General features: G+C 38.5%; 1 protein-coding gene across 2 annotated transcripts in view; it reads left to right on the top strand.

Moving 5' to 3' along the window:
• The first annotated feature begins 427 nt into the window (after window positions 1-427).
• coro2aa (coronin 2Aa) overlaps window positions 428-13,156 on the top strand; it is a 47,969-nt gene continuing 35,240 nt past the window's right edge. The window contains exon 1 of one of the 2 annotated variants that reach the window (XM_023961375.2): window positions 428-705. In XM_023961375.2, coding sequence (XP_023817143.2) covers window positions 691-705 — 15 coding nt within the window. In that variant the 5' untranslated portion in view covers window positions 428-690. The remainder of the gene's footprint in view (window positions 706-13,156) is intronic. The other variant, XM_078943555.1, reaches the window with a different exon arrangement.

Here is a 13,156-nt window from a genome sequence, read left to right as displayed (position 1 = left end):
ATTTTTTCTAAAGGTGAAGTTTAGTTCTTGCTTGGTTTTCGTCATTAAAAAACTGGACCAAATGGCTCTTTTAGCGTTAAAAGGTTTGAAATGGATGTCCCAACGGTGACGTCATAATCCCACGTCAAGGTGGATTGATTCAGAATCTCCATTATTTTAGATCTCTACCCTTTACAAGTGGCTGAACTGGGACTAAAAGTGAAACTTAGATTACAAATTTTTTACATATTTTTTTAACTTTTTAAATGCTTCTGATATTAAAGCTATACAGCTTTAACGATTTGTATTGTTTAGCGGATCGTTTTGTGTTTTTATTTTGAAAAATCTTTGTGCGCGCGTGAAACCAAACTGATCTCCTGGCCCCTCCCTCCCTCCCCCTCCCCTCTCCCGCTCGTCCTCCTCTGGAAGCATCCTGTCTCTCCTCACATCTACCTTCATGATCCACCGCCCTCCTCTTCCTCCTCCTCTTTGTTTTTTTCTTTTTTCCCGCGGTGGCGGTGCGTTTGTCCTGTTAGTTCCCGCTTGCTGCTGTTGTTGTTTGTCCACATCTGGGACCGTCAAGGTTAAACCGGGCGGTATGACTTAGTTTCTCCATAACGCTGCTTGTACTACTGGGAGGAGTGCCTGAATAAAAAAAGCCGGGTCCAGCAGCCGCTTCACACCACCTCCTGCCGCCTCCGCCTCCGCCCCATGACTGTTTCGAAGGTGAGTTCCCCGCAGAAGGTGGCAGCTCCGTCCCGGGGAGCGGCTGCCATGAGCGGACAGCTCTCCGGGGTGGAGCCGGCTCTTCCACCCGTCACCTCCAACTGTCAAACATCAGTGAAGTTTGTTGGTTTTTTTTTTCTTGCTTGGTTATAAATGACCCCTCCGGGTCTCTGTGACAGTGACATCATCTTTGTTTTTGTAGTGATGAAGCACAAACTCAAAAGGACAAACTAACCTTTTGTTTATTGTTATTATTTTCATTTATTGTGCTTCTAACATTTAGTGATTTATTGTGTTTTACTGTAGAGTGGCCTTGAGTGTTTTAAAGGAGCTTTTAAATAAAATTCATAATGATTATTACCCAAATTAATCTTTTATATATATATATATATATATATTAGTATTTTTAATATATGTTTAAAATTAAAGACCCACTCCAATGAAAAAATGCAGTTGGAAACAGTCAAACAGTGATGTTGGTGCAACAGCCTGCAGACTACAAGCTGGCTGCTCCGCTCCATTCCCATGCATCCACCTCCAGACCACTAGATCCGTCTTTGTGTTCCTCGTCTAAGCTGGACTCTGATTCTAATCTGTATGACTGCATAGCTCCGACATACATCACCTTTTTGGTTGCTCTGCTAATGTTAGGTTGGGGTTGTGAGGGATTGTAAACTAGCGGGGGTGAGTGTAAACAGATGGATGATGGGAAACGAGGGTAGGCTTACTCTGCACAAACAGTCCCGCCCGCAACTCATAGGCAAATGATTGATGAACTCCTGGCGCTCTGCAGAAATTATGTCCTAGAAAACGACATAGGTTTTTGGATTTTGGATAAAACACGCATAGTTATAATTAAAAGAGTGGGACCTTATCGATGAATATGTTTGATATTTATTAGGCCTGCACAATATACCGCAAATTTATCGTTATCGCAATATCAAGCGGTGCAATATCCTTATCGCAAAAGACAGTGAAAATTGCAATAAATGGTTACTTTAAATGTGCTAAAACAATCTTATGGCAACTTGAAGTATTTAAAGAATCAAATAAATCCCTTAATGTGTTTGACCAATCGGAGTGACCCCTCACGTTGTTGACCAATCGGGTGGAGCCCTATTATGTTAGATGTTCTCCTCCTAAGTCGATGAGGGTCATTTGGAGTATAATTTTTAAACTGTTGCAATGAAATGGGAATGATGTTTTTGGTTGTTTTGCTCTTTGTTTCTATACTGCAAATTATATCGTTTTCGCAATATTAATCACCAATATCGCATATCGCGAGTTTTCCTCATATCGTGCAGCTCCAATATTTATTTTTACAATTCCATATTTATTTGATTTAGAGCTGCAGGTTTCAAACAACCAGCTATTTTGACTGAGAAGAGATGAAACTTATTAATATAGTGAAGACATTTTAATCAGAAGAAAGAATTTTTTGCTTAAAAAAATACAAATATTTGCTTTAAAGAACAATTAATAAATAAAAACTCGATGTATTGCATTTTTAAATGAAGATTAATTTAATTTCAGTTAATCCCATTTACTAGACTCACTGTATCCTCGTTTGGGGGTCCTGAGGTGATTAATATCTTTATCAAACCATCTAAGATTGATTATTTGTGCATTTTATTATTGATCTAACTTGTTCAGATAAGCATTAGGAAAGACTTAAGCTAGATCTTTATTTACAGTCTTTAACAATGTGAAGTCTAATGAGCAAAATATTATATCAAAACACATTTTTTCTTTGACAATGTATTTTTTTAAAGAAACCGTTCTTCATAATACAGAAGCTTCATATTAAAAATGACAGTTGTTGGAGCAACAAGATCATTTTTAGCTCCACATCTAAAAACTATTTTGGTTCTATCAACGTGCAGATCTAGTATTTCAGCAATTCCTAGGATGTCTGGCTTTTCAACTGAGGCATCAGTTTTCTGTTTGACATCAGTTCACTTTCAGGTGTAGTTATACTTGGATCACAGACGGAGAATGATCATATCTGCTATTTTTAGCATCGGGAGGTCATCTGCTGAACCTTTGCAGTTGTGAGTTGATGTGTGCGTGTAAAAAAGAAAAAAGAGCCCTTACTCATAAACCTTACTGTCAGTAAGTAAAGGTTTGTCAGAATCCATCCATCCATCCATCCATGCATCCATCCATGCATCCATCCATCCATCCATCCATCCATCCATCCATCCATCCATCCATCCATCCATCCATGCATCCATCCATCCATCCATCCATGCATCCATCCATCCATCCATGCATCCATCCATCCATCCATGCATCCATCCATCCATCCATGCATCCATCCATCCATCCATCCATCCATCCATGCATCCATCCATCCATCCATGCATCCATCCATCCATCCATCCATGCATCCATCCATCCATCCATCCATCCATCCATCCATCCATCCATCCATCCATCCATCCATCCATCCATCCATCCATCCATCCATCCATGCATGCATCCATCCATCCATCCATCCATCCATCCATCCATCCATGCATCCATCCATCCATCCATCCATCCATCCATCCATCCATCCATCCATCCATGCATCCATCCATCCATCCATCCATCCATCCATCCATCTTAAGGACGCACCAAATCACTGGGTTGCTGGAGCCTATCCCAGCTATTGTTGGGTGAAGGTGGGGACGTGGGGTCCCCAGTGTAGTTTTCTGTAGGCACCCCTCAAGTTTAAAGATTTCATTTTGTGCATCAATAGCCCATTTTGGTGCGACTGGGGCAAATAGCATTGACTATTTTTGTAACAATTGGGTGTTTTAAAAATATTTTCTTGTGGCTGACATACTTTTCTGAAAGAGGGGATCCTAAGATAGATGCATGCCATATTTGGTACTTGTACCACAAAAAGCACGATTTTGTCTGAATTATCAATCTAACCAGCTCTGCTACTTAACAATATCTCTATTCTGTGAAGTTCAGCAAAGGCACCAGAACCTTCAATTTTCACAAATGGACCCCCAACTTTGTGAAACTAACGTTTCAGTTTTCATGTTACATTTTGTGACAGAATCCTAAAAAAAAAGGTTTGAAATACAGAAAAAACAAAACAGGTGATCCAGAATCATCAGTAGGTGGAGTTATTGGCTGTTTGGACTTGCTTGTGACTAACAGTAAGGCCGTCACTCATGGAAAACAAGCCTTCAAGACAACATTTGGCTGCAGGAGCCATTCTGTAGTTCTTTACTGCAATAAATAAAGCAATAAATGTCCTATAAAACCTTACATCATTTTTACCACACCGCTGTGGTGTTGTTGAAACAAACAAGCCCAAAGAATAGTATGTACATTTTTAATAAAAATACTTTAAACACATGCCATGCATGTTTTATACTTTTTTTCTTTTTTAATATCTATTGTTGACAATATTTGAATCACTTTTCAACTTTGATTTCAGGTGTGCTACAATCAGATTGCAAGTTGGAATTTGTGACTGACTCACTTACATTTTTGTTGCATGTTAGTGAAAGATTTTGGCGCCTTGACTTCCAGCACATAAGTCTCATATTTCCACCCTAATCCTAACTGACAGCACTCAACAATGACGGCATGTTTGCTTTAGGAATGCTTCATCTTTCACCTCAGCTAGGTTTGCATTTGCGCTGCAAGAAATGGGTTTCTTTTAGGCCCATTTGTCTATATACATGTATCAAATCAAATCAAACCAAATCAAATAAAAACAAATCAAATCAAATGAAGACATTTTTTGATTAAATTGAATAAAATTAGATTAAATTAAATTACATCAAATCAAACCTTATTTATTAAAAAATGCTTCTTCTTGTGAAGATTATCCACAGCTTTTATCAGACATTTGAACCTCTGTTAAACATATGGAAATGCATTTACACCACAGCCAATAATTTTAATATGGAAATAAATTAATAAAATATCAGATAAACTATGATGTTGGTGGACTTTACAATAATCAAGGTGCAGTCTGCTAAATAACAGATTTTGTTGTTGTTGTTGTTTTAATCCGTGCATAATAGTAAAGGCCTGCTGTTAAATGTAAACAATAATTGTAGAATATAATAGTAATTACATTTTACAAATGTATTTGAGGGTATTTTTTATTTTTTTATGAATTCTTCTTTCACACAGATTTAGCGACAGTTGCTACATTTATTAGCTAGAGCAGTCCTTAAAGAGTTGCTGGAAAAAATCCTGTTCACAAGATAATGTGAAAACACATTAATTTGGAAATTTTTCCCATATGGCATCAAAGTTTAATTTCTTTCGTGTGTAGGTGTTTTTTTTCTTTTAGTCTTGTGCGGAGCTAACTTTGCTAACCTCAGGAGGAAAACATGGAAGGGAATCAGCCTTCCACAGCTTTGCTGTGGTTCAGTGCAAAGTTTCTCACATAGGCAGTGTTTTTGCGTCTCCATGCAGGTCCTAAAAGGATCAGAAGAAAAGTTTAAAAAGCAAAATTAACCTAAGAATTGTTAGCTTTTCACACTCTGGACCCCACTTTTATCTATTAAGTGTTGTCTGAATAAGAGAATCTGTTATGTTTTTGCTGCTTGGGAATTATATAAACATTATTTTATATGCACATGTGAAAAGGTCAAGGGTTTGTGTCTTTTTCCCTCAACTTTATCTTTGGCGAGCTTTTGGAAGCTCTCTGACTAAGGCACAGCGTGGCAGCAGAGCCGTGACTGCATGTGTTTTGTGAGATGATGTTTCACAATCAGGTCTGTCCAAAAAGGTCCATCATCTGATGATTATAGGGCTCCTGTTGGAGGAAACAACAGACCAAAGAAGCACTTCTTTTCCCTCATAGCTGATCCGGATTTTAAAAAAAGCAGGACAAAAGGGTTTATACTGCTCAGCTCTGTTAGGTTCATCCATCTTTTCTTTGCACACTTCCATGTGAGCTCATAAAACACGGAGCCGGTTGACATGTAATCACAGCTACCCTCCACACAGACCTGAGAATTCCATTGGTTGTGCAACCTGTGACTTTGTCAGTTTGCTATGCTGGAAGCTCACACCTTCAGGATTAAAAAAGAAAAAAGACTCTTCCCCTTATCTGCTGGGATCTTTCCTGCAGACATTCATAGTTTCCTTGTTATCTTGTCAGTCGCTGAGATTTCCTCATTGTGCCTGTAGCTGCTGGCAGGTTTCAAAGTCCTGCTTTGTCTGGTGACTGTTTAGAGCTGGAAGCATACAGGACACAGTATTCTCTAGAACGGGAGGCCTTGAGAGACAGAAACACCCTTTAAAAATATGTGACCGTCAAACTTTTGCTGTGAGATAACATCAAAAGTTTTGTGTTAAACCTACACAATCTGACGCAATAGGTGCTGCTCGCTCTATGATCTTGAAGCACCACCACCTGTTGAACTTTTGTTCAATTTAATTAATATGAATGAGTTTATTTTTTAATTTGAAATGAAAGAGCTGCACAAACACGTTTTCAGACGTTCTTTTCTTTTTTGTAATTATAGCTGACATTTCCTGAGCTCTTGAACGTGCTCAGTTTGCTGAAGATCTGCTCAAAATCCCACTTTTGAGCGATTAAAAAAAACGTTTATTAATGTTTTTGACGTTTGTAAGCAAAATCCAAAAAACCTGTGTCGGTTTCTAGAACATAGTTTCTGCAAAGCGGCAGGAGTTCATTAGAAATTTGCCTCTGAGTTGTGGCCAGGACTGTTGGCGTGAAGCCACCCCCTTTCCCGTCACCTAGATCTGAGAGCTCTATATTTACAAGTCTCTCCCGCTAGCTTACAGCCGTCATAACCCCAACTTAACTTCACCGCTGAGACAAAAAAAATGATGACCTCTAACTATTAGAGCTATCCAGCTGTACAGTTTTGAGGCGGATGCTGGTTCAGACGAGGAACGTGGATCTATTTGTCTTCTAAAGACCCGCCCAGCATATTTTCAATGTCAAATAATACACCTTTTTTTAAACAACATTTGTTTTGGGGCTTGTTTACCTTGGTAGCTTAGCAGCAGGACTCATGTTGGCTGTTTTCCCTTTTTAGATGAATTTTAAAAAGGGATTTTTTTTTTTAAACAATTTCTTTTTTGTTTGTTTGTTAGTGTCCAGATGTTAGATATGCTTTTCCCTTCACCAGAAATCAGTTCAGGAAGAAAACTAAAGACTTCCAAACTTCTTTCTTCTTGATCAATACCTCAGTGGACATAAAAAAAAGAAAATTTATTATCATTGCACATCCAGTCACAACAAAAAAAAAAAAAACAGAATTTGCTCCTAAGCCTCTGTCAGTTCCAGTTTTGGTTTGATTTCTAACAGATTTTAGTATTCTTCATTGTTTTTACTCAGAAGTTCGAAATTTCTCTATTAAATTGAGTTTTATTAACAATTTGCAGCTTTTTAGGTTTGTTTTTTAAGCAGATTCATTGAGTCTGTAGGCAATGAGATTTTGCCTACTGTGCTGTTCTGCACAGTGGTGCAGTGGTTGCCTCACAGCAAAAAAGACTCTGGTTCAAATCCCAGCAGGGACCTTTCTGTGTGGAGTTCTCCCGGTGCTCTGGCTCACAGACCTAAATCACGCTTCATAGGGGGATTGATGATTCTAAATTGCCCCTAGGTGTTTAAATGTGTGTCTGTGACAGACTGATGACCTGTCCAAAGTGTACCCCACCCTTACCCAACAGTGCTTGGGATAGGCTCCAGCGACCCCGTGACTCTGAAAGGGCTTCAGAAAAGAGTTTTTTTAAAGCTTTGATTGCTGCATCAGGTTTTCCTATCTTGGTTTAGTTTCTCTCTGAGCTGTAAGAACCTCTGGTCTCAGGGGTTTTCACAAAATCATCATCATTTAGGGCTCACATACATGTTCTGCTAATTCAACTCACAAATTTCAGAAGTTTCTTCTCATCCCATTTAAAGAGGACAGTTTTTGACTGCAATGTAATTATTTATAAGGTAACCTGATGCTGAAAATGTAAAAACATACTCCATTTAAAATAAGAGAATAAAGAAGAGCCGGGCACTTTTTACTCTAAAACAACGTTACTATACATTAAACAGAATGTGTCCTATTTAGGCAGACCTCATAGGTGCAAAAAAGGTCCAGAAAGTTTCACATGAATTATAAGAAACATTTGAAGCTAAGAAATGAGATGGTGTGTTTGTTTTTATCCAGGCCTCACGCCTGTGCGGGGTGCATGTTCTAGTTCCTTATGGAGGATAATAATTGATAACAAACCACACATCCAACATGGTCCGATATCTCTGACTGTGCTTCAGAACCTCACTGTAGAAAAAGGACATTTTATGTCTGCATTGTTTTTAAATGGTTCAAAATGTTAATTTGATTTTTATCATCTCATTGTAAATTTGGTCAGACTTCCTTAGTCCCTCAGCGGGTTATAATAAGCTAAAATCCACCTGATGGTTCATATTTCCCCCTTAGTTTTAGAATAATTTGGTTATTGTGAATATTTCTAATTGCATTTGGCAACTAGTGCCAATAAAAACACCGGAACTTTTTCAATAGATAATGGTGACAAAAGTTCAAATTTCATTTTTAGGTTTGTATTTCCACAGCTACAGTAAAGTAGGATCTTCTACTACTAATAAAACTATTAAACAAATAAATGCAAAGAAATTTCAACATTTTTAATTTCTTTATTTCTTTACATTTGCTTTACATTTAAAATTTACATTTTACACAGATCTTGCACAGTTCGAATACAGGGAAACGTGTTTATCTGACCCTTTCTACATTTTAAGGTTAAACACATTTTAAAGTAAAATATATTCATATAATTAAAAAGTGTTTTGGAAAAGGTATTTTAAATAATTATTTACATTTCTGCAATATGCAATTCTGCAATTAATTAGGAAAACTAAATGTTTGCATTTACATTTTTCTGTATTTAATGTTTTTCCCCTTTATTAGACTTTTACCTACTTAGTTGTTGATTTTTATTTTTTAACTGTTTTTATTATGTTTAGCTTTCATTTACAGTGTTTCGTTTCCATTTTTCGTTGTGTGGAAGTGCTTTATAAATAACGTTGATGGTGAATGTTTATATCTTGCAGGTATTAAAAAGGGGCTGTGCTGCTCTGATTATGTCATATCTGTTTATTGAGCTCAGCTTTACGTTTTGAGCTCTTTCATCCGCTTTCATTCTGTCGGTTTGTTTGCTTCCTGTCGTCCCGGAACATGTCCTTGGGTTGGCTTTAGATCATAATCTGCGTTGGTGAACGCGAGCATGATTGCTGAATGTGTCCTGAGAGTAGAAATCCTGAAAGGCTCTTACATAAGTGGGGAGTCAGCGTGTGGCCGCAGCAGCTCTGTTGTTGTGGAGAAAATCCCCAGCCTCCCTGCAGCAGACTGCTACCTGCTGTGTCCCGTCACTCCGGATCCGTCCATGGAGCCTCACAGGTGGGAGGACCTCCTTGGAAAGACGAGTTGGGAGTCCTAGCTGTTGCATCAACGTCGCAGGTCTCGTGCAGGTTTCTGTCACGACATCTGTCCGGCGGAGGATTATCCACGGCTTCCAGCCCGTGGGTTGAACAGGGGAGGAGATTATTAAAAAAAAAAAAAAAAAAGATGGAGAATCTGCAGCTTTGTGCTCTGGACTGCGGTTCGAGGAGGCGCAGAGAAAACCAGAAAGACAAAAAAGTCAAAACCTCCTGACGGGGTTGGGGATTTAAACCACCCAATGTGATCCTCATCACAAACCTGAAGGTCCAGGTCAGGTGAACAGTAGAGACTGGAGAACAGGAAATCGCACCTGCTCATGCTGTATTACACAGTCTTGCATCTTGGTAGCTGTTCTGCAAGGACTTTTCCCAAACCGTCATAGCTGTGGCCCTCATGATAATACTCCCACATTTCCAAACGTTTGAGTTTCCAGTGAATTTGAACTGAAACTAAACCCGTTTTTATAGGTGTGGTGACCTGTTTTGATGACTGTTTATATGACGTATTGGATTTGATTGGACCCACAAAAAAAACAAAAAAAAAAGGATTGTTTTTTGAGGATAACTATAGCTGCAGGTGTAGAAATGATCTCCATCCGGGCTGCCAACCAACAGGAAATTGCTGGTAACTTCTTTTGATCTATTACAAAGTGTTTCCAGGGGTCTTTTTATTATGATTATGTTGTTTTTAGCTAAAATAAAAAAAATCTGTGTTGTTTTCTGGGACAAAGTTTGTGCAAAGCGGCAGTGGTTCACAAATTTACCTCTAAGTTATTGGTGGAAGTAAGCCTCTGCTAAAACCCCATCATCCCTCTGTGTGCACTCTCTCCCACTATCTTACAGCCCCTCACATCTCCAACATGACATTACTGGTGCTACAAATAAAGGAGAGCAATATTGAAGCTATCCAGCAGTACAGTTTACAGACAGATACCGGCTCAAATGAGGCCCGCCGATTGTAGTTTGTATTGTATATAATATTTTCCAATGGCATTTTTTTTTGGTCTGCGAATAAAAAAAATTCTCATTTCTCATTAATTTATCTAGAAAGGACCTTCCACCGCCTGCAAAAGAGGCCCAAAGTGCTGTACACATGGAGAGCAAGACATGCAAAAGTTAAAAGCATAAAACCAAATTTAACACCATACAGACATAAATAGAAAAAATAAAAAGCATACAAGCAAATTAAAACATTGTAAAAACAAAATTAAAAGAATAAAAAGCATAAAACCAATTTAAAAGAGATTCAAACCAGTGCTAGGCTGATGCCGGGAGGACAGGAGAGCGGAACCATTTGCATTAAATGGCCTCCAGTGCCTCCATCCTCACATGTCCCATATTGATCCACAGTATGCACTATCTGCATTTAGACAAGAGCAGGCTTGATGGAATTAAAATGTTATTATTCGCTTCATGACTCCTGGAAATAGCAGAAATAGCACTAAAGTGAATTAATATCTTTGCAGCTCCAGAAAGAAACAGAAGAAGATATTTTGTACTTCTGACCCATATTTGGAACCAAAAGGAAATCTAGTCATGCAAACATCTCTTTGTAAACATCTAAACACACATCTGTGGTTCCATCTCAAACAGGTTTGCATAACGGTGCGGTGCTGCCAGTTTCACATAAGTCAAACAAAGGATGAGCTGTTGCTGGAGCTGCAAACATTTTCGTTCAGCTGAGCGTTTAGATGGGGTTGAAGCGCCTCCAGCAGCAGATGCTGCAGGAATGCTCAGCATCAGGAGAAAATATGGACATTCGGAAGAATTTGGAAACATAAACAGAGTAGGAATCTCTGAAGATTTCTGTTTGGAGTCATACTTTTGGGAGAAAATTTAAATCATGCAATAGAAAGTGAAATAAAAAATGTAATAAAAGCTTTTATTTTGGGAATGCTGCACTGGCATAAAAGAGTTGAAACTTTTTTTTTTTCATTTTTAAACCAGTTGTTTTGATTTCATTGGATCTGAAATTGGTGCATAATTAGAAACAAGGCTTGATTGCCAGTTGGTGGGGGAAGCTGTAGGGCTAGGGGAAGAGTTTGGAATCAGCTTTGGTGTTTGCAGTTTGGGTGGGCCTTTTTCTCTGTTAATAAAATAAACTCAGAGTATTTTGTGTATCTAATTGTCTATTTTTTAAAACTCAAAAAAAGGGAATCATTTTTTGAGACCATAAGACTCACTCTGATGGAAAATTGTGTTTTGGATATTTTTAACATTTTCTTCTTGCATTTTTCTGATGATGGGGGAAAATTGCATTTCTGACTATTTCTTTGTTCAGATTTTTGTGAATCAGGAGCAGATGAAAAAATGCTGTGTAAAAATGATTGTATTTGTTACATAGAAAATACACTGGGTGGGCTACGAGCTGCTCTGGGCTCTCAGCAATAGAGAGAGGAAGGGGGGTCGGGGATGCTCTGTGCCATAGGTCCCGCCCACAACTCAGAGGCAAATTTCTAATAAACTATTGCTGCTCTGCAGAAAATATGTCCTAAAAAACAACACAATTTTTTTTATTTTTGTCTAAAGCAGCCTAATCATGATGAAACGACCACTGGGGATGCTTTTAGAATGGATCAAAAGATAATTGTTCAGGACTCTGAAGAAAAAACCCATAAGTTTACAGATTTAGATGTTCAGTTGAGATGAAGATATGAATGTTTAAGATTCATGAGACGTATAAATACTGTAGTTCTCTTACTTCTGACCTAGTATAGCTGTAAGACAGTGAGCGCAGAGAATGTTGTTTGCTTAAATATTAGCCAGCATGCGGTTCAAATCCCCACTGAACCAAAAACTGGGTCAAATCTTCACAGACTTGACTGCTTACCGTACCGGTAGAATTCCAGCTTTATTTGTAATATTGAAAATGTGGACTTTTTTTGTTTTTTAGCCATCGCTGGTGCACACAGTCTCTCGAAACCCCGCCTTTTTCTTTTGCGTAGAGTGTTCTGCACGGTAATGCAGTTAGCTAACGGCGCTGTCTGTATGTTGTTTATGGAGAATGAAGCTTTAATCCTCCTGAGTCAAAGACGGGGAGCCTCACCTTGACTGCAGTCACTGTGAGTGGAGCCGAGAAGCTGACTTTTATCTGCTCAGATCTTTTTTTATCTCGTAGGGGTCATTGTACATTTATTTGATCTATTATTTATTTATTGGGGTGGGGGCTTATATTTGACCATGCTCCTCCTTGATGTTAAATATTTGCACACAAATGTTAACCAAAATGAATGTAAAGCCCTGTAGAGGCAGGTTTCTCTTACAATTTACAAGAGGGGGGCAGCCACCTGCTCACATTACGAGGGGGGGGGGGGGGGGGGGGGCTTTTAACAGCTGGGGGGGGGGGGCAATTGGGTACTGATTGTGTAAACCTGAACAATCCAGCGCTGAACCTCATCTGTTTGAGCGTTTTATTTTGAAGTTAAACCAAACTTCTCGACTCTTTTCAAAATAAAGCAATCCTTGTAGAAGTTACTTTAATCAAGTTTGAGACGGACAAAACGTGTTTAAAAGCTGTTTTATTTGAAATTGTTTTTATGATTATTGAGATCCTTACTGGAGGGTAGGGACACGTTTGGTCATGTTTACGCAGAAACAGTCCGTGTTCAATGTTAGAGTGATTCATAAAAAGTTATAGTGAGGTAACACAGACATGGTTTCTTTCAGTTTCAAACGACGGTTTCTCTTCTAAGAAACTTCCTGATAAGTTAGAAAAGTCAAATGTCCTCAGGAAAGACCCGAGAGCCTAAATGAAGGCAAACACGACTGATGGGATGATTTTGAAATGGAAATAAGGAGAATCTAGAAATCAACAAATTTAAGAACTCTGATACGCTTACGTCATATTTGATCCCAACTCTGGAATCCTAAGTAGTCGGTAACCCAATCTTTTCTACTTTTCAGGACTAATTTCTCGTTTGGAATATGGTTTCATTCTTCGTTTTCGCTAAGCTGAAAAGATCCCGTTTGTATATTTTTATGCTAGATGTTTTCTTTTTGATGAGT

The sequence above is a fragment of the Oryzias latipes genome (genome assembly GCF_053564925.1).
Source record: "Oryzias latipes strain Hd-rR chromosome 1 unlocalized genomic scaffold, Olatipes_Hd-rR_3.1 chr1_Y".
Taxonomy (NCBI): Eukaryota; Metazoa; Chordata; class Actinopteri; order Beloniformes; family Adrianichthyidae; genus Oryzias; species Oryzias latipes.
This window is presented reverse-complemented; position numbering and strand designations above follow the sequence as displayed.